General features: G+C 44.4%; 1 protein-coding gene across 1 annotated transcript in view; it reads right to left on the minus strand.

The window, feature by feature from the left end:
* CNTNAP2 (contactin associated protein 2) overlaps positions 1-20,960 on the minus strand; it is a 936,385-nt gene that overhangs the window by 49,750 nt on the left and 865,675 nt on the right. The window contains exons 17-20 of the mRNA XM_033166345.1: positions 16,002-16,220; positions 13,956-14,192; positions 5,569-5,814; positions 4,123-4,256 (exon numbers count right to left, since the gene is read on the minus strand). Of these exons, the coding sequence (XP_033022236.1) occupies positions 4,123-4,256; positions 5,569-5,814; positions 13,956-14,192; positions 16,002-16,220 (836 nt within the window). The remainder of the gene's footprint in view (positions 1-4,122; positions 4,257-5,568; positions 5,815-13,955; positions 14,193-16,001; positions 16,221-20,960) is intronic.

Raw genomic sequence — 20,960 nt, forward strand, 5'->3', positions numbered from 1 at the left:
CTGCTGTGCCATAGGGGTCACTTTAAGAAAGAAATTTTGTATCTGTGGATTGCCAACACTTGTAACTGAAATCAATAATATTGTGCTTGTCCATATAACTGTTACATTGTAACAGTTGCTGTTTATCGCAGCGTAAGATCCACTGTCTTGTTACATCACATATGGTATGTACAGTTGTTTATGGTATTTATATTATTCTTTCTGTAAAAATGTGTGAGATCACGACATTGTATTTATTTGCAGTACCCAGAACTTGTACAACTGATGAAGCCCAGGACAGCGAAACAAAGTCAATATTCCGGAAATCCTTGTCTTAGACTCTGTGAAAGGATTCTGTGGAACTGTAACAACCCTTCGTGTGGATTGTTTGGACTTTATGAACAGACACAGGTGGAATAGACACTAGTACATGTATGGACCTTATGCATGAACTGATTACAGAATGAATTGATCCACTGGGTCTTTTGCTTTTCCCGTTGAACTTTATGAGTTATTTCCGTTGAAATCTATAATAATATACTTTTTTATGCTAGAATACAGCCGGTTACGTCTCGTGTGTTGATTATGTTTTACATAACCATAGGTTTGATGTTGTAAAGAAGTATGGGCCAAAATTCCTCCACAATGATGTGAGAGATGCATAAAGTCCTACAGAAAACAATTACTTCTAAAGGTACTTCTACAAACTATTGAATCATAAGGTGTACTTAGTTTTTCACACATGGCTTTTCCATTTTGGCTTTATTTCTGGTAAATAAGTCAAGACACAGTGCAATATATCATGTGCTGTTGTTCATCTGAGGTTGTATTTACCTAATTCTAAGGCCTGCTAAGTAACAGATGATTGTTACTCATAAGTAAAACCAAAGAATTCAAAGAGGGCGCACTTTCTTTTTCCCAGAAAAAGTTCTGGCAACTTCCTTTTACCAGAGAGTAGGTATCTTTTGGCAAGTGTATGTTCCTTCCCAAGTATCCCTGAATGAATTGCAGCATCTCACCCCCCCATGATTAATATGCATATCGTGAATCCAATAATTTGGTGCCTCAGTGAGAAATGCCCATTACACTCAACACCCTGGGAATGTGGGGCACACATGGTGATTCCTTATCCTCCGATAGGTATTGGAGGTGTCCAGAAATCAATAATGGCTGACTAATTTCTGATAACTAGTTGCCAATAATAATATAATATGTGGGAATAAGGAAAACAGGAGAAGAGTATTTCAAAAAGTTATGATGTGCTGCCATCTAGTGGTTATCAGGGAGTGAGACATTAAGAGTTGAAATACCTTGTTGAGGTAAAAAGACCCTCCAACATTTCTCCAATGAAAATAGGGACATCCTATTACTACTACTACTACTACTACTACTACCCCACCCACCTGACTGGCTTGCCCAGTCAGCTTCCAATATATAAAAAAACATAATAAAATATCCAAGGCTGCCTTCAGGTGTTTTCTAAAGGTTGTAGAGTCACTTATCTCCTTGGCTCGGGGGTCGCATAACTCCAGACCCTCCAAAATTTCACTGATGAAAATAGGGACGTCCTAAGGAAAAGTGGGACATTCTGGGATCACATCAGAAACCGGGATGGCTCCTGCAAATCCTGGACTGTCCCTGCAAAACACTGGGAGTGTCTGCATTAATAACAATACTTATATTATACAAACTTATATATACAAACTTAGTTGGTCTCTAAGGTGCTACTGGAAGGAATTTTTTATTTTATTTTGTTTTGACTCTGGCAGACCAACTTATATTATACTTAAAACTTTCTAAGTGCTATACATATATTAAAATATAAGGCAAACCTCGTCTACAGGCTCACAATGTGCCACCCTTCATCAAAAGGTGATGGAAAAAAGGAATATATTTTGAAGATGTGTAAGTTCCAAAGTAATATTTTGTTTTAGTAAAATCACAATTATTAGTCAGAAAAACAGTCACCCAATAAATATATATTCAAGTACAGTCTTTTTTTTTTTTTTTAAAAAAAGCAGGATTGCCTCTTTGTACCGGGTTCAGGGGAGCAATTGGATGCAGGGGCATAGGGGGTGGACTGCCCCATGTTCCATAATGGAGGGGGTGACAAATTATCAAGGAACAATTACTGCCCTACTAGGGCGGTTCATAAAAAACTTCTTTTTTAAATGCCTGCTCCAAAGGTCTTACCTAATACTAGGAATTATACAGCTATATATGAAATTTCATGCATATTGGTTAATATCTTGACCCTCCTCCACCAAAATAGCTGTTTACTTGGCTGTTTTCCTGTGTTGTGAAGGCTGAAATTTCAGTTCAGTGGAGCACTTACTGTTCCCAACCCTAACCCTGTGGAAAGCCATCTAATTAGACTTTAATTTGATTCTGAGATGTTTTTAGGAGGTAATTTAATTATTGTTTGATTTTATACCAATGTGATGTATCTGATGTTAGCCACCCTGAGCCTGACTTCGGCCGGGGAGGGTGGGATATAAATAAAAGTGTTTTTATTATTATTACTTTAGTAGCAATCACCTGGGTTGGTTTCAGTTTAACCCTGATGTTTCATTATTTTGGTGTGATTGGTGGGCTACTTAAAAATGAGGCTGCAATATAAATTAAATTTTATATTGTATTTTAATCTGTATTTTAATGAATTGTTTTATGTTTTTGTTGTGATTTTATTGGTGTTAGCTGCCCTGAGCCCGGTTTGGCGGGGAAGGGCGGGGTATAAATAAATTATTATTATTATTATTATTATTATTATTATTATTATTATTATTATTATTATTATTATTATTATTATTACTTGTTATTATTACTTGTTATTATTCCTTTGTTAAGAAAATATGAAATATCGTAAAACCATTTTTGCAGGGGGGGGGAATCAATGGGGGGGTGTGACAAGAAATTTTCCGTACTGGGTACAACCTGACCTTCCTATGCCTCGGGGGGGGGGGACAATTTTTTTTTTTTGCCCCCGGGTACCAATTTACCTTGCTACACCCCTGACTGGATGCACTAGAGATCTGTGGGGCATGCCTGGAACTCAGTGCTGAAAAGGGAGGAGGGAGAAATCCCTTCCCTCAAAGTCCAATCTTGCTAGAAGGGGAGAGAAAAGGAGGCCCCCCAGTTGTTCTGCACTGAGAGGGGACCACAGCTGTCGCAAGAAACAGCAGCCCAGGGAGGCCAGACAAGCACAACCAAGGGCCAGGTCTCTCTCTTCTTGCAGCTTCTCCCTTCATGTCAAATACTGAAGGCTAATAGTCATGAGACTGAACAGTTCTGGTCCTTGCCTGCCAAGAGAAAAGCTCAGGGACAATTAAAAATTGAATAAAACCAAGCAAATAAAACAGAACACCATACGGGAAGTGCAAAACAACTAAAGTCTTTTTTTTTTTTTTTAAAGAAAGGTTACATTTATAGTCCCATGTCCTAAACCAAAGTTCTGTTTCTAAGCAAAATGTGTGCATGTGCACTCCTAGGTTTTTGCAAGGCTGTAAAAAAGGAGAGTCTTCATTTCTGTCTTTAATATTCATTCATCATGATGTAATTATAAATGTAGGTCAACTCCTACAAAAGCCTTTGCCAACTATTTGATTGGAGTCGAATACTGCCTACTGCCCCCCTTTCAGGAAAAAAACAACTACTCAGTGCCCCCTGGAAATCTCCCTTCTTTAAGCAAACAAACAGTCCAATCCGCCCCAAGGGCCACAGCCCACCTGCCATTGGCCAAAGAGGCAGGCAAGCTGCAAAAAGGGTTTCCTCAAGCCTGGGAAAACCCCTCACCTCCCGGGGAGGTGCTGTCACTGCCCTGCAATGGTGCCCCACCGGATGGGAAGCATCACTGCACGACAGATGAAACAGGTACAAATGGTTTGCAATAATGTTCTTCTCTTTTTTCTTTATGCGTCCCCCACCCCTTTATTTTTATTCAATGCCCCCCAATTGCACCCTAGACTGCAACCGCCCACTTCGGGAAACACTGTTTGACCCCCTTTCCCTCTCTGGCCAAAGGAGGAATGAGAATCCCGTCTGTATTTGATGCCAGGCTGGCTTAGATTCCTCCACCTTCTGCCATTTGCAAATTCCACATTCTTAATATTAATGTTATCGATGACCCCATAACAGCACATTTACCTGGAGACTGATAAACCTTCCTTGCCGTGTTATGTTAACGCTGTGTGGTTGTCCATTTGACACGTTCCTGTGATCTACATTAATATTATACGGCTCTTTGGTGCTTCCAAGGTTGTATCGAATCTGTAAGTTTCCTACAGAAAAGAACATTTAACTATTCAGTTATTGTTATCTGTTTTATAGAACTTTTTCTATAAAAATTGCAACTTTTTAGTTTTTACATCCTGTCATTGTGATGCGAGGGTTATGTTCCGAGGCACCACACATGTCGGTGAAATCACGTATAATTGAAACCCAGTGAAAAGCCCTGCAAATACCCCGTTCCACCCTGCCCTGCCCCCATTCTGCCCTTTTAGTGACATTTCAGCGACCTCTTTATGATGTTTCTGGGTCCAGGGCAATGTGCAATTGTAACAATTTGAGGTCTGAAGGCCATTTCACACATTCCACAGAAGCAAGCCCAGGTTTGCCACAGCACTGTCATGTTTTCCTGAGGTTCCCGTGTGACCTACTTCAAAGCAGAACTTGCACACAGTACAAGGGGAGTAAGATGATGAGACCAACATCTCAACAACAAAGCAGCTGCAACTCTCTGCTATCCCCAAACTGGGAAGGATTTATGACTGCATCAATGCTGACCTCACAATCTGAGTCTTTAGAACAAAGTGTGCTCTAGGAAGAAGAAAGGGGAGAAGAAAGGCTGGGATCCATCTTGGGCTGGCTGGCTGAAGGCTGGCTGGCTGAAGGCTGGCTGGGAGAGATGCCTTGGACTCCATGGTTGCACTGCTGTGGGGGTCAAGCCCCTCTTGAGATGAACATGCTGCAAGGTCTGGACTCTCCCCATGCAGACTGACACACCCTGTTTCTTAAAGCTACGACAGTCTCCGTTTTGTCTCAATTCTCCAAAGGGACACTGTCACCCTGGGTGAGTGCCTGGAACCCTATGGGCTTTTGCTGCCGCTTGGCAGAGAGAGAGGCAGGCACCCAACTTTTGTAACAGTAAAGGTAAAGGGACCCCTGACTGTTAGGTCCAGTCGCGGATGACTCTGTGGTTGCAGCGCTCATCTCACTCTATAGGCCGAGGGTGCCGGCGTTTGTCCGCAGACAGCTTCCGGGTCATGTGGCCAGCATGACTAAGCCGCTTCTGGCAAAACCAGAGCAGCGCACATAAACGCCGTTTACCTTCCCACCGGAGCGGTACCTATTTATCTACTTGCACTTTGACGTGCTTTCGAACTGCTAGCTGGGCAGGAGCTGGGACCGAGCAACGGGAGCTCACCCCGTCACGGGGATTCGAACCACCAACCTTCTGATTGGCAAGCCCTAGGCTCAGTGGTTTAGACCACAGCGCCACCCGTGTGTATAATAACACGTGGGTTGTAAGAGTATAATAAACAAATAAGGAGAGGAATTCTCACACAAGGAGAGCAAAGACAAAGCACTTACCGGAGGGATTCACCAGCACAGCCATGTAGTCCTGGGAGTAAGAACTGACATACAGGAGGACACAGGGGGCTTTGTTAGTGCTGAAGCTAAAGCTGAGCTCTTCTTTCTTCAGGCTCTGGTCCGACAGAACGTTCTCTGTTTCCTTTGAGCTCAAGAGAGTTCTGCTGCCTAAGTCCTTCACGTTATTCCCCATAGATGAAAAATTATACCGGAGCCACATTCCCTCTTCAAAAAATGCGCCCACATCTGGAGAAGGGGAAAGGGAAAAAGGAAGTTACAGTACTGTGGCATATTTGGATGGACACGTGCTATAATTATCGTAATCTTATCATCAGCTCATCTTTCAATTTACTAAAACAATGGGCCAGTCTGGACAGATGTGATGGGTGTGCAAGCAAATGCCGAGTAAAGAAACTGTTGAGAATGTGGCAACACCTTAAACGATTTTAATGAAGCCATTTCACAAGGCTTTGTTAAATCTAACACTAGCAAGTATTGCACTTTGTTGTTTCCCCCAAAATGAATTGATGTGTTTAGAAGTGTCCCTGGTGCAATCACATAAAACAACAGTCCATCCTTTCTTTTCAGAGCTCTCTGTGATAGATTTATAGCTGTCATTCCACCATAAATCTCCTCCAAAATACAAACATGAAAAGCAATTCCATTTTACACCTTCCTTTTTTGTTAGATCCAATTTCACCCCTTCTACTTGATAATGAAAATCTCAAACTTACATGCGGAAACCACCAACCAGGAGCCACACTACTTTGGGTCTGACCCACTTTATGGTTCAACAGCATTTTGCCCATAAAATGGCGCTTGCAGCCAACTGCTTCCACCCATAGACTTTCCAAGTGCTTTTTCAGAGGCCATGATAGAAGACCCCAGGGTTGTGTGAAGTGGTCTTAGGCAACTGCTTGAAATGAGTAAGGGCATCAATAAAAAAGTTTGGGTTCATGTGTTGGAGTGAGGTATTCCCTGGGGCTATCAATCTGTGGTGGATATTTCTGTAATCAAACCTTTTAACCAGTTAATCAATTAATCTTCAAAACCTTTAAAAGTGTGAGATTACTTAAAATTTAAAAAGCAAAAGCAAAAGCTGCCACTTGGTGTTTTTTTTTGGGGGGGGGGAGGGGGAGGCCACAGTCAACATTTGATTTTACATGATTTGCTTTTATAGCAAGATGCCAGAAGCACCAGTACAACCCCCAGGAGACTTAACTGCTTGGCATCTAGTGCTTGCGACTCCTTCTGTGTCCCAACATCACTCACAAAATGTGTTTCCATTCCCTGCACGAGGGAGACGATAGGACAGTGTAGGGGAAGGAAGGGCGAGGGGTGGGGTGAGTTGACCAAAGAACGAAAGAATGGGAATTAATAAAATATATGCACCCAAACTCAGAATTAGGGTTAATTGCAAGCAAATAAACTTAGGATGCAGTGAGCTGAGCTATACTTTACAGAGGGAGAATTCAACGGCAGCCTATTTTGGATGACAACCCTATGTTATTTATAATGCATAATACTTAATGCATTTATTGAAAAATATACATTTCCTCTCCATATAACATGTATGAGCACCCTTTGTGCCAGTTTAGATTTAGCAGGAGCAGGAAGTACAGATAGAGCAGAGTCCAAACGGGAACGTTGCCTTGAGCAGACAAGCAAGCAGATGCCAAGACTGAGGTGCAGCTTGTGGCCTTTCAGGTGCAAGGCATCCGTTGTTATTCTCCCACTGGAAACTTTTCAAAAGGCTGCAGAGATCTGTCTGTCATAGGGACACGCTGTCAGGCACAGGGTGCCCTTTCAAGACAAACACCTAAGGGAGATAAAAATATTAGGAGACCAGTTCCCTGTGGAAAGATAAACCTGTTATCTAAACTAATGTGTAATGTGGACATGCTGCGTTAACAGGTATTGCAGAAGCACAACAGGGATTCAACAGGGATTGCAGAAAATCTACGGATGAAGGGCAGTATACAAATTACTGCTGCTACTACTACTAAAAGACGCTTGAGTGTACAGTTGGGGAAAGAAAAGGGCAAAGTCTGTGAAGCCTTACAAACCCTTTCATCAAGCATGACATAAATCCAAATCTGAATAGATTCAACAGATCTATAAATTCAAGAAATATTATATAGGCAACTGCTTCTGTTGTTTTGCCAAGTGGTGGTGAGAATTTTATCACACACAACACATAGTTATACTCTGGAACTATTGGGGTTGTTAATATTGCACATATGGAAGCAAATTGGGTGAATAAAAGCTGACTCTTCTTGAAATAAAAATTGTGCCATCCAAAAATATGGCTCAAAAGCTTTACTAACAGAATTTAACTCTGAACCAACTTGGGAACAATAAAGTTACATTCAGATAGAAGCACAATATCACATGCTTGTCCAAGCATAAGGCACTATACTTAGATTATGAAATATCTTTCATCCAGAGCTAAAAACCAAAGCCCTGTCTCCTGCAAACAGCCTCCATTAGCCTGAGGCCATTTCCTGGAAAGGGGGGGGGGAATTGGAACATCCTTTCTCTTCAGCAGCTTCAGAGCAAAGACCAGCACCCAAGATGGAGACCTACAGATGAGCATACGCAGAGACTTGTAATTGTATACTTTTCATGTGACTTAAGTTAAACAGCTTATCAGTGAGGCCCAGAGATATGGCCCTCCTTCATCATTAACTGGTAGGCTCTCTGCAACTCTTGCTAGATTCAATGGAAATTTCTATGCCATACCACACAGTAGGCATCCAGACACATGTACAATTAAACCATTACAGTGGTACCTCGAGTTACAAACGCCTCAGGTTACAAACTCTGCTAACCTGGAAGAGTTACCGCGAGTTGAGAACTTTGCCCTAGGATGAGAACAGAAATCGTGTGCCAGCGGCACAGCGGCAGCAAGAGGCCCCATTAGCGAGAGCACACCTCTAGCTAAGAACAGTTTCAGGTTAAGAACAGACCTCCGGAACGAATTAAGTTCGTAACTAGAGGTACCACTGTATAAACAGGAACTCACTCTTCCAAGAGGCAGTGATGGCCACCCAACTGGGGGGCTTTAACAAAGGATCAGATAAGTTCATGGAGAACAAGGCTACCATGGGCTCCTAGCCAGAGTGACTTGGCTCTCCCCCTGTGGCAGAATGCCTTGAAATACCAACGGCTGAAAAACACAGGAGGGAGGGAGAGAGCAGAGGCATAGTCTGAGCATGCTTCCCCAGCCCTGGTGGGGGCAGGGCACAGAGGGTGAAGAGCACCCTCTATGCTCTGTCCCCGTTAGGGGTGTGACAGGCAGGTGCTAGGGCACAGAGGGTACTCTTCACGCTCTCCGCCCTGCCGCCGCCCAGCGCACGGGGGCCATCAGCTGGCAGACCGAAGTGGGGCAGGGTGTGGGGGGTGAAGAAACCCTCTGCGCTCACCCAGCACCCATCAACTGATGGGGTGCATGCAGGTGGTGCCGGGTTTGAGCCCCTCAGTTCTGCACCCGTGGCCACGGCCCCCCTGCCACTGGGAGAGGGCTCTTGTGCTTGGATCTTGCTTGCTGGTTTCCCTTGGGGGCATCTGGTTGGTCCCTGTGAGAGCAGGCTGTGAGAGGGGCTATGTCTTGCCAAGGGGCAAGGGGCTATTTGGGATTCAGGCTGACGATGAAAGAAACACTAAGCATGCACCTTAATAACTTACAATATAAAGCACAATCCATAGAAAAGCAGATTTCTCATGGCCCTTTCATTTGCTGGGAAATCTGAACTCCTTTAGTGAAGTCCTTTCAAGGCCTGAGCAGGGCTCTCCACAAAGCAGGAACGCTCACATTTTATGTATTATTTTAGTGCCTTGAGATGAAATCACCAAACTTCCCACTTCTATGGCTGTTGACTGCAAAGCCAACATATGACTTCAAAGGACTGGCTGACAGCCAAGATGGCTCCCCCCCCCCATCTCTCTCAGGGGCCCAGCAGCTGTCCACTGCCCTGTCTTTGTGGCCTTGAAGGGAAGCCCACCACCCTTCCTCCTGTACTCTCTCACACTGTGGTCTCAGCAGAAGCAGCCCACAACCCTTTCTCATGACACAGTACATTCCTATACACAACTGACTCCTTAGGTCTCACTAGAAGGACTCTAATAGGAGCTATTAAGCAGTTCCAGGTCCCTATAGGGGCCCCACACGAGAGATAACCTGTTGGATGCCTTGTGGTAGTGATAGCCTTTGTAATATTTTCAACATGGGGGACTTGTGGGTTTCAAAAATCTTGGCCTGCAGCTGTCGCCCATGTGCAACCTAAAGCTGCCCAGCCCCCCAGGGTCATTCCGAATGTGTAGATTGGCTCTGAGTGTCATGATGACCCCGAAGTCCAGCCGCGATCCAGACACACAAGCAGCACACGCTCCTGACTTACCGGCAGGCTCTGCTTTACCAGGGCATTCCACGTGGGCTGCCCTCCAGAGAAGTCATGCCTATCACTTGATGCACTTCCAAGTCTTTTCCTGGCTAATTTTATAACTCCCTTTCTCTCCTATTCAATTTGGCTCTTTATCCCATCTCAATATACAAAAGCCACCAGTTCTTCTTGTTGGGCAGTGAAAAGAGAGGCTGCTAATGCGCTTCTTCCTGTTATATCCGTGTGAATTAAGACACTTTCTGCAATGCTTTTGGGAGTTTTATAAATAGTGATGATGGTTCTGGATAGCGATGCTGGACATTAATTAAGCAGCCTGTATCTTAGCACAAGGTGCAAATACTCTTTCTTCCAGGACCATTACAAAATGTAGGCTTTTCCAGCATTTGCAAGCAACTCTTATGTTTCCATATATTTTCATTGCAATTTCGGGACATACAAAAATGGCAAAATTATACTCCTATCCATCTAGAAGCGAGGCAAAGGAGTCTTGCAACAGGGTCCTATTTGGATTAGGATTAACTTTGATGATAGACACCTGCTCTTTTCTTGATCTGCTCCTAAGAGCCCCGCTGGATGCGACCAAAGGCCTATCTAGTCACAGTGGCCAAGCAGATTCCCATGGGAAACTTGCAAGCTGGACAGGAGCAGCGGCAGCAACAACAACAACACTTTTTCTGCTCAGGAGTTGCTAAAGAAGGCTGCAATCCTAACCCCAGAAGACTTACTTCTGAGTAAGACACAGCTAGGATTGTGCTGAAACACAATTTATAGCTCCCCTTTCTATCAATTCTTCAAGGCAGTTTACACCACCGCCAAGACCATCCTAACTGAGATGCCCAGTGGAGCCCAGAGCCCAGAGTCAGCATGAATGAAGCCTGTGAGGAGGAGGGGAGCTCTGCAAAAGCTGCTGCGGTCAAACTCTTTCCCCTGCTCTTTTGCCCAGTGGCCGCCGAATCCCCTCTCGTCTCTTACGTGGAGACATCAAGATGGAGAGGGATATCTTCCTAACCTCAGAGAGTCTGTTCCTATATAAAAACAAGCCCATTAATTTCAGGATATGTCCCCCAGCCCCTCTGCTTAGGAAGCAAGCTAATAAGAATGCCAAAATGAATACAAACTGGTTCAGCCCTCAGAAATGCCATTCAGTACTGCTGGGCGGCTTCCACAAAGAAGGGGAAACATACGTAAACTAAGGGCAAAACGAGGTCAGCAAAGCAATCTCTGGGACTGCAGACTCATTTCAGCCGCTCCTCATAACAATTTCTCAGATCAGTGAAAGAACAATTGCAGCTGATTACACCCCTCCCCCGCCGAAAAAGCTCCTAATAGAAAGAAATGTCAAACTCCATTTTGACAGCTATGTCCTTGGCCAGCTGCTGCAAATCTCCAGCACCTGAAGTGTCACTCATACGTGAGATCGGGCCCTCCAAAGACTGGAAGCGGTGCAATTTCACAACAGCCATCAATCAGGAATTCCAAGCATGAATTTCATCAATAAAAATATTCCCATAGTGTGTGGCCCACGCTCACCCTGAGAAGTGCTTGCTAGTTACAAACCAATCTAGGCTGCTCCTCAGTGCCAGAAGCATTTATTTGCTTAGATTCTTTTGTATCATTCCTATTTACCGGTCCTGTAAATGCATTGAAATCGAAAGTCACTGTTGTGTAAGATAAATAAGGATCTATTTTCACCACTGGAATATGTGCAGTTTCTTGTCTCCCAGCCAGTCTGAATGAGGCTCTGTGCATATAAAGCAATGTTCTTGCCTATGGCACCCACACGGCACACGTCTTCCTCCTGGGAGCCTGCCAGAGGCCTGTATTTCAGACGTGAGAGTTAGCGAACTCCTGTGACGTCCATAGGCCCAAACCATGGAGTAACCTCCTGGGTTTTCAGTGAGCTAATGAATGTGCCATTGGGCCTATGCATGCTGGACTTCCGGTATTGACCCCCTATGCAAAGATGACATGCAATGTGCTGGTGTCTGGATGGTCTGCAGGTGGGATAGACTGGCTGGGCAGGCATGATCCTGCTCCTCCCCTGAGCTTAGACTCTACAGTGTCAGAACAGGGCGACCACATGCACCCCTCAAAAATAGGAATGCTTTGCCAAAAGAGAGGACAACAGCATGCATAACATTTGCACACCCTAATTAATATGTATAGATTCAAATTTAGAAACAATTGCTATAGTTTAAAGAAATTTCATGTAGCTTGCCAAAGTGGGGAAGACTCTGCTGTGTCTGCTGCCCAGGTGGGGACTATTGCTGGACAATTTCAAGAGCTTGGACTTCCTTATTTTTAAACTGGACTGGACAATGCTTAAAACAGGGGATGGTCCTCTCTAAATGAGGACACATGACTGCCCTGTCTCAAGTCTGGTCTGAACTGGCCCCTAGTCTGCTTTCCAGCACTTTTGCTTTATATGTTCTAGTTCATTCAGAGTCATCTCTAAGATGTGCCACAGGGTCCCTTAGGAAGCAGATGCCCTAACATTTCCCTAGGAGTGAGAAGAGCTTTTGGGGGATCTGCTCCTCTCCGTTTTCTTAAATTATCCACAAATTATTGCTCTCCCTTTTTTAGGGTTCTCACTTTCCCATAATCTCTGAAAGTGCCTCTCCACACTTTGACCTCGCTACAAGGCCCCACTTCTAAAACTAATTTTTAGATTGGAGCAACCAGTTTTGACAAATCGTATCTGACAAAGTCATTTTTTTGTCCAGCCTGCTGTACTTATTTTGGGCAACAAACCACGCAATAAATTCAGATCTTTGGAAACACAATATCAGCATATTTCTCACTTTTACACAGAGTAGAAAAACTACACTATAAGGGAGTGCAGCTGCTATTCTATCTGCCAAAGGGCTGGGAGAGGAAGAGAGAGGGCAGGAATTGCTCTGTGTCTAGTCAAGGTTACCAATCTCTCAGTTTTATAAATACATGTATGTGATGTGGCAGAAATGCATAAATGGGGGACATGCCAATAATGAGCCCAATGAGTGAATACAGTTGTTTAGACCTAAGACATTATTCCTCATGCACATGTAGAAATAGTCTTGGAGAGAATATGGAGGAGCACATGAGGATATAGCATTAGAAGATAAGGACCTAATTAGTATAATACACTTTATCCTTTATTAGGCTAATAATGCATGTGCTCCCTCCTCCTCTGTTTCTTTCTTTTTTCTCTCATTTTCTTTTCTTTTTATTTCCGCTATGAGTTTCTGGCTAGACTAGGCAGGGAGATTAGTAGGAAGTGGAGGGGAGCTTCCCTGTATTATTTTACTGTGAAAAAAGAAAGTGTCTTAACAACTTGGTTGTTATTGCAATTATTTACCATCCCCTAGAGCAAGACACATCAATAGTCCAACAACAATGCAAAGGTGCATTCTCACAGCGCCCAGACAGCAGCATCCTGCCCTCCTCCATCCCCTCTCCCGCTTCCTCTGCTGCTCACTTTATGCCCCCCCCATCTCTCCGCAAGTTCTTGATTCTCCCCTGCTGGAAGGTATAGATGAATCCAGGGGCACCACTGGGGGGGGGGGACTGAGCTCGCTGGGGGCCCTGCATCATTAATTGGCTGGGGCTGAGCCCCCTCAATATTCAGGGGGCCAAGCGCAGAGCCACGGCTTTCATGGGGAAAGAGGCCCTTGCTCTGCCCAACATCGCATGCGCAATGCATGGTGCTCAGGGCACTGGGCGCAACATCGACAGGAGCTGCAGGAGGGAGGAGGAGCTGGCCCTTGGGGTGCTCAGCATGTGCGTGTGACATCACACTCATGCGGGACACCCCCCCCCCCATCTGCTGTGTAAGTTGGCGCATATGTATGAATCCAAACATCTGGAGAAACCTGCTATATGTCCCTTCCGGCTTGTACACATTCAACTGGATCCAGACTGTGATTGGAAGGTATTTTTTGTCTAACAAACTATGATCCACAATGTCCATAGGAAATGGTGCCACAATCCTATGTAAAATGTTACCTTTTTTGCAGTATGGACCGTCGTAGGCTGTGCCAGAGCAATCACAGGAGTAGCCATGGTATTTTTCAACACATTTGCCACCATTCTTGCAGAACATCCCAAAGCTGGTGCAATGGCCTGAGCACCCAGGTTTCACACCAGGGGTGACTTTGGCTCTCTCTTCTAAATCCAGAGTCAAACCGTTCATTCTTAAAGAGCGAATGCAGCCCAGAAACCCCTTCTGTCCTCCCGCGGCACCTGAGCAAGAATGGAAAATGCTTAATCGAAAGATGCTCCTTCTAGATGGCAAATAACCGCTTTCACATGTTGCACAGGTGGGTCAAAAAGAGAAGTCCCAGGGATTGTTTCCACAGGTTCCACCCCTCCATGGGCAGACCTCTGAGGAGAGAGGTGTGTGGAGGGACTGGCAACTCTTCCAGAAGGCCTTGCCTGGAACTTGGGTTGTGGGAGTGGGGTTGGGGTTGCGGGTAAGAGGAATTAGGACTGGCCCCCTTACATTCATCTCAAAAGGAGCCCTTCTGTGAAACTGGTTGCAAGCATGGGAAGGAACATTATCCTGACTCCCAGCACTGACAGCTTCCTAAGCAAGTGGATGCCCAGAGTGAGTTACAACTCTCTCCTGGACCAGTCAACCTTATGACCAATTGCTCTTTACTGCTAATCATTCTGAAGGTAGGAGACATGCAATTATGATAAACTCCATCCTTGTGCAAATGAATTTAGGGTCCAGCCCTAAAAGAGACTTAGCCAAACCAATTTCAAGCTTCCTCTGATAGGAGTGGCACAGTTTCCCCCCTCCCCCCGGTTATATAGCTACTAGTAATCCAAATAGTCCTGAGCTCAGGCTGCTATTGTCAACGGTTATTAAAATATTTTGGTAATAGTGTGCTATTTCCCAAATAAATTAACAAAGCCATAGGAATAATCAGTGATTTTTTTCTTTAAAAATGTTTAAGGGTACTCTCATTTTCCTACACATATTGAAATACTACCCTTCAACGAGGCCAGACTTAGATTCACAAAATGTTTAGGGGTATGCATATCCCTGTGTCCCCCCAGAAAAAAAGCACTGGGAATAATAAACCTTCAAACCTTTACTGAACAAAATGGATAAAATGTAAACAAGAAACAATTTTCAGACAATAAAAGAAGATACAAATACAAGATACAACTCTAATATGAGGAAACAGGGCGTTCGGTTTCAAAATGTTCCAGCTTCACAGTTTTGCAGGCCAAGATAGACTTGTGTCCACCTAGAGGCCCTAAGAACCTTTCTTTTGTTAAGTGGGAACAAAGAACGCATCATCTTTGAACATCTGGAAATTAGGCCAATTAAATCAATTTGGCTCAATAAATCAATTAAAGATAATTTAAAACACTCATTTACCAACATTACCAACTAATTACACAAATTCCAGTCTAATACCTTAACCAGCTCTTCCTTATTTTCCTGCTTCCTATAAGCAACTGCCAGTGCCCCCCTCCCCCCCCCCCGCTCAGCCTCCTCATTCATTCAGTGCATCCATTTACCAGAAGACCCCCTTAATTCTCGGCACGCCAGAGTTCTGGATGCAGCACCAGCACAGAGCGGAGGGTGTGTGTGTGTGTGTGTGTGTGTGTTGCCATTGCCCATAAAAATTCAATCTCTCTCATCAGGACTACAGTTCAATCTGGGACTGGATTTGAGGGTTTATTTCGGGAGTTGAAGCTGAGAGACAGAACTAAATGCTGCTGATGTTCTGCCCATCCCACCACTCAGTGAGCCGATGGAGGCAGTGGTCTTGGAGATGATGCTGGAGAGCCCCTTCCCAGCATTCAGGCCAAGGCAACGCCCAGTGTGTCACTGGGGATTGTGTGACCTCTGTGGCAACCATTGGGCAGTCTCACAACATCAAGGGCCCAATGCATGTGGCAGAATACACTGCCATTCTGGTCTTTGGCTTTTGTTTTTTTTTTAAACATAAGATGTTATTAAGACTTTTCATAGTAGATTACCCCCCAAAAGCAAACTAATCAGCCGCTCAGCGGCTCAGAGCACCCACTTACCAACGTAGAGCTGGCTGTAGAGCTCCAGGCGTGTGTGTCCTTCCGTGGGGGCCTTCCGGGTCTCTTTGGGGAGCTGGTCCACCTGCAGGCTGGCCTCCTTGACATTCCGCTCTGCCGTGACCCAATGCCACTGGTCATCATTGAGTGGACTAGGCGACCTCACAGTGATCTCCACAGGGCCATTTCCAACATCAAACGAAAAGGAGACATCTGTTGCAGCTGATGAGAAAACGATAATGGTGTTTGGTTTGGGGTTTTTTTTTGGGGGGGGAAGAGAAATTCTGCTTTACATGAATGCTACTGAAACCAACATGGAAACTATACATTACAATTAACTGTTACATTTAAGTTGCAATAAAGATTTAATTCTCAATTTGAATAAAGAAAACACTTTTTAAAGACCATGGAGTGGTCTTATAAATCAGAAGGGGGGGGGACTTTGGGCCCTTCAGAGGTGGCTGAACTGCCTCAAGTATCTGCCCTAGTTGCAAGCATGGCCAATGGTTAGAGATGATGGGAGCTGTACTTCAGCAGCACTGGGAGAGCCAAAGGCCCCCCCCCCCACTTAAAAAATAAGTAACTTCAAGTGCTGGTGCTCCTAGAGGCAAGCTACGTTCAAAGACAGAGAGAACAAAGTAATGAAGGAGGAAGGTGTAACCATGTGCTAGGAAGCAATGTGCAATGAAGATTTGTAAAACCAAAATAGCTTTAAAGGTCAAGATAGGGGTGGAAAAAATGCTATAAATAAATCAGAGATTAAACAAAAGGGGGGGGGGAAGCTATGGAAAATCACTTAGAATTTATTTGCTCTCTGGTGCCATCTGGTGTTACATGTTTAATGTTTATAGCACATTCAAAACACTGTTTCTTGACTAATGTAGCTGAGTCCTAGGTGTTTGCTTAAATTAGCATCCAGCTAGCTACAGTATTGTTATTATTACATATTTATTTTTTACCCTGGCTTTCCATTTACAGATAAAATTGGAAGAGCTAAGAACACAGAGGTGGAATCATTAAAAAACAATTAAACATTTATATAATTAAAATTATATATAAATATAAAAGATTTAACAGTCATGCCAGATGAACCTCATTTCTTTTTTTGATGGACTTACAAGTTTGGTGGATCGGGGGATGCTGTGGACATAGTGTATCTTGATTTCAGTAAGGCTTTTGACAAAGACTCCCACGATATTCTTGCGAAGAAGCTGGCAAAACGTGGGTTGAACGAGGTAACTGTTAGGTGGATTTGTAGCTGCTTGACTGACCAAACCCAAAGAGTACTTGTTAATGGTTCCTCATGGAAAACGTGATAAGTGAGGTGCCACAGAGTTCTGTCCTGGCCTGTTGCTGTTCAACATCTTTATAAACGACTTGCATGAAGGAATTGCTTGCTCATCCAATTTGCAGATGACACCATACTTAGAGGGGTAGCTAATGCCGCAGAATATGGATTCAGGATTCAAGATGACCTTAACGGATTGGAGAACTGGGCCCAAACTAACAAAATGAATTTCAGCAGGGGAAAATGTCAGGTTCTGCACTTAGGCAGGGAAACCAGATGCACAAATAGAGGGTGGGGGATAGCTGGCTTACCAGCAGTACATGTGAAAAGGATCTTGGGGGTCTTGGTGGACCACAAGCTTAACATGAGTCAACAGTGCGATGCAGCAGCAAAAAACCCTAATGCTCTTCTATGTTGCATCAACAGAAGTACTGTATAGTGCCCAGATCCAGATCAAGGGAAGTCATAGTTCCACTGTATTCTGTCTTAGTCAGACCATACTTGGAATACTGTGTCCAGTTCTGGGCACCAGTGTTTAAGAAGGATGGTGACAAGCTGGGACGTGTGCTGAGAAGGGCAACCAAGATGATCAAAGGTCACCTACCATCAATACACATCTCTTTGTCCTCTGTGAGGAGGCAGGAATTGTTCTGTGCATTGTACCTTCCACAGCCACCTTAGTGTATTCTGAGGTCTGCAACTGCTGTCCTGGCTCCTTGGCATCCAAAGTGAGGGCATGGAATCAATTTTGCAGCTCCAGTGACACAGCATGTCTCTTGACAGTCCTGCTTCTGTGTGTCACATTCCTCCAGGGGTTTGTCTCCTGCAATGGGTGATATTCCTTCTCTCTAGAGGCTCCCCCCACATCTCTGTCCCAGGATAGACCACTCTGCTCTAGCAAAAAAAAAAACCCTCATTTCCCTCAGTAGCTTGAAACATGGATAGGCGGGCCTCGTGTTGCTGTGCCTTCTCCTCCAGCAAAGCAACCAACCCTGTTTACAAGCTCCCAGAGGCTGCAATCAGCCAAGCAAAACTTGTTCCAACAAAAGAGTCACCTGCTCCCCATAACTAGCCCCGGTCAGCAATCTGGCTGAAGCTCTTTGAGCCTAGGGTTGCCATCCATGCGGAATTTCCCGGGCACAGCCAAACTTTTAAAAAAGCTCAAGTTGAAGTTTCTGAGCACTTTTGAAATGCAGCCCCAAGTAGAGTGCATCACAGTAACCAAAACAATGTATCTTTAATTAGTTATTCAGCAATTAAAGGGGTGGGGAAGTGCAAATCTTACTGGCAGGGTAGGCAGCACACAGGAAGGGGGCTTATTTCTTTACTCCCCCACCACAATTGCAAGGCTAGGAGCCTCACAAAAGAGGTCCCCATTGGTGCGGATGAGAACTTTTTTCTAAGGCTCCTCTAGCTCTGCAATCTCTTCCCCCCCCAAAGCACTGCCTTCTCACTGAGTGAGCTGTGGAGGGGGGTGGTTGGTGAGTGAGTGAGCAGGGGGAGGTGCCCCCTCTGTCCCCCCCCCTGCATGAAATATTGTGGAAAAAGAAAAAAGAAAAGAAAAGAAAGGTTGGGAGCTTCTGATTTCTCCTTTTAAACTAAGCTTATATAGGCATGTTGTGGGAGAAAAGGCACCCCGATCGGCTGCTGCAGATGCCAAAAATGAGCGGTAGAGAAAATAACTGAAAACAGGAGAGCCGTGGGGAACTAAAAACCAAAAGAGGCAAAAAACAGCAACTAGAAATTAATGTCTTATTCTAAGTACTGATTTCACGTTCACGTCAGATGTCCTTTCCTTCCCATGCTATTAGCTGCTTCATTCCCTACGAAGGGAATTCCCATAGCAGAGCAGCTGCTGCAGCCACAATGGGCACACTGCAAAAAGCCAGCTTGTTGAAACATGGCCCAAGAAGCCATGACTACTGAGCATTAAACACTTTTGCAAGGCAATCCTGTCCATGTCTATTCAGAATAGAGCTTTCTCCTATTTATAGGTCTGCAGGCTCAGCAACCAGACTGTGTTGGATTCCCACTGTTCAGTGGCTGCAAAGATTTAAAAAAACCTGCTTTTCTATTTCACATAAAATATCCTGTCCAGTTCCACAGGTGGGGCTCACATTTAGTCAGGCCCTATTCTACTCTCCTGTTGGCTCCAGAGAGTAAGTAATCATATTTTCTTCATATCTTTAATATCTAATGTATATGTTGGATTCTTACAAACAGTATATGAATATGCAGTAAGGGACTCAAGAATGATGCTCAAGAGAGAAGGCTGGCCGCAGAAAAACATGTGTGCGTTATTACAATATTCTAGAGGCTTTATCAAATGCTTTCCAGAGGCCTATCAAATCTGATCGTATAAAACGTGAATCTCCATTGTGTGGGATATATTGCTTCTCGTGTTATTATTCTCCAAGGCAGAGAATTGTAAACTTATTTTTATAAATACCAGTGGTGTTATCAACCCTTTACTATTGATTTTCTCTTAGACCAAACTCCTTATTGCCTCTGGAAAGTTTTATGAATGTTATTTGCTCTGAACTAACACAACCTCTGTTTAACCTTTCCATGAAACTATAAAAAGCAGGAGTGTGTGTGTGTGTATTCATACTGATATTCAAGAAAGTGTGTTTTCACAAAGAAATATTTCTTGCATCTACCAACTAAATGATCAGCTGCTGGACTAGGCAATAAAAGATTGGAAAGTCAGTTGGGAAATCTACGCAGCTTGGATCTTACCTCAAAAGAGCCATTCCATTCACATCCATCTCTATAGGGCATGTTAGCCAGGGATGTATTCTCTGAACTCTCAGGAACCACAGTATTCTTTCTCCAAGCAGGGATTGAGGGCGGGTGGTGGGGGGGACTGGGGAGCATGTAGCCCTTGAGAACTCCAACTCCCATCTGCCCCAGCAAGCATGGTCACTGGTCAGGGATGAGAAGAGTTGCAGTCCAACCACACCTAGAGGGCCACAGGTTTAGGTTACGCCTTTGACTTCTGCCAAGGAAACTTTTCTTAATCTGGGAGACGCCGCTCTACAGCTCATCAGTGGGCACAACTTCTTCATCTTCAAAGAGCAATCACACTTTCAAGCAGAAGTAATCAACTCACTGTGTGAAGCAACATACTCATGACTCCTGGAGCTGGTTTGTATATGTATGCAGGTCACTTGATCTCTCTGTCAACAGCAGTCTTGGGCACCTTCCAATATGACGGCTCATTCTCAGACACGTTCCCTATCAAAAGCGGTGAGAAACAGGGCTGTGTTCTCGCCCCAACCCTCTTTGGCATATTCTTCTCCCTGTTGCTCTCATATGCCTCCAGCTCGACTGAAGATGGTATGTACATCCATACAAGGAGCAACAGAAGTCTGTTCAACCTGACACGTCTCCATGCCAAGACTTATCTGACAGATGTCATTTGCAGATGACACAGCTGTGACTGCACACTCCAAGGAAGCTCTACAGAGACTCACCAACCATTTTGCCAAATGGTTTGGCCTTACCACCAACCTGATGATGACCAATGTCTTGAGTCAGAACGTTGCCAGCTCTCCATGCATCAGCAACAGTCACCACACACTTGTGGTGGTTTGTCTCCCTGGGTTCCACCATAACCAGCAACCTCTCCATCAATGCTGAGCTGAACAAGCGTATTGACCAGGCAGCTACGG

This window comes from Lacerta agilis, chromosome 12 (assembly GCF_009819535.1).
Source record: "Lacerta agilis isolate rLacAgi1 chromosome 12, rLacAgi1.pri, whole genome shotgun sequence".
NCBI classification, from domain to species: domain Eukaryota; kingdom Metazoa; phylum Chordata; class Lepidosauria; order Squamata; family Lacertidae; genus Lacerta; species Lacerta agilis.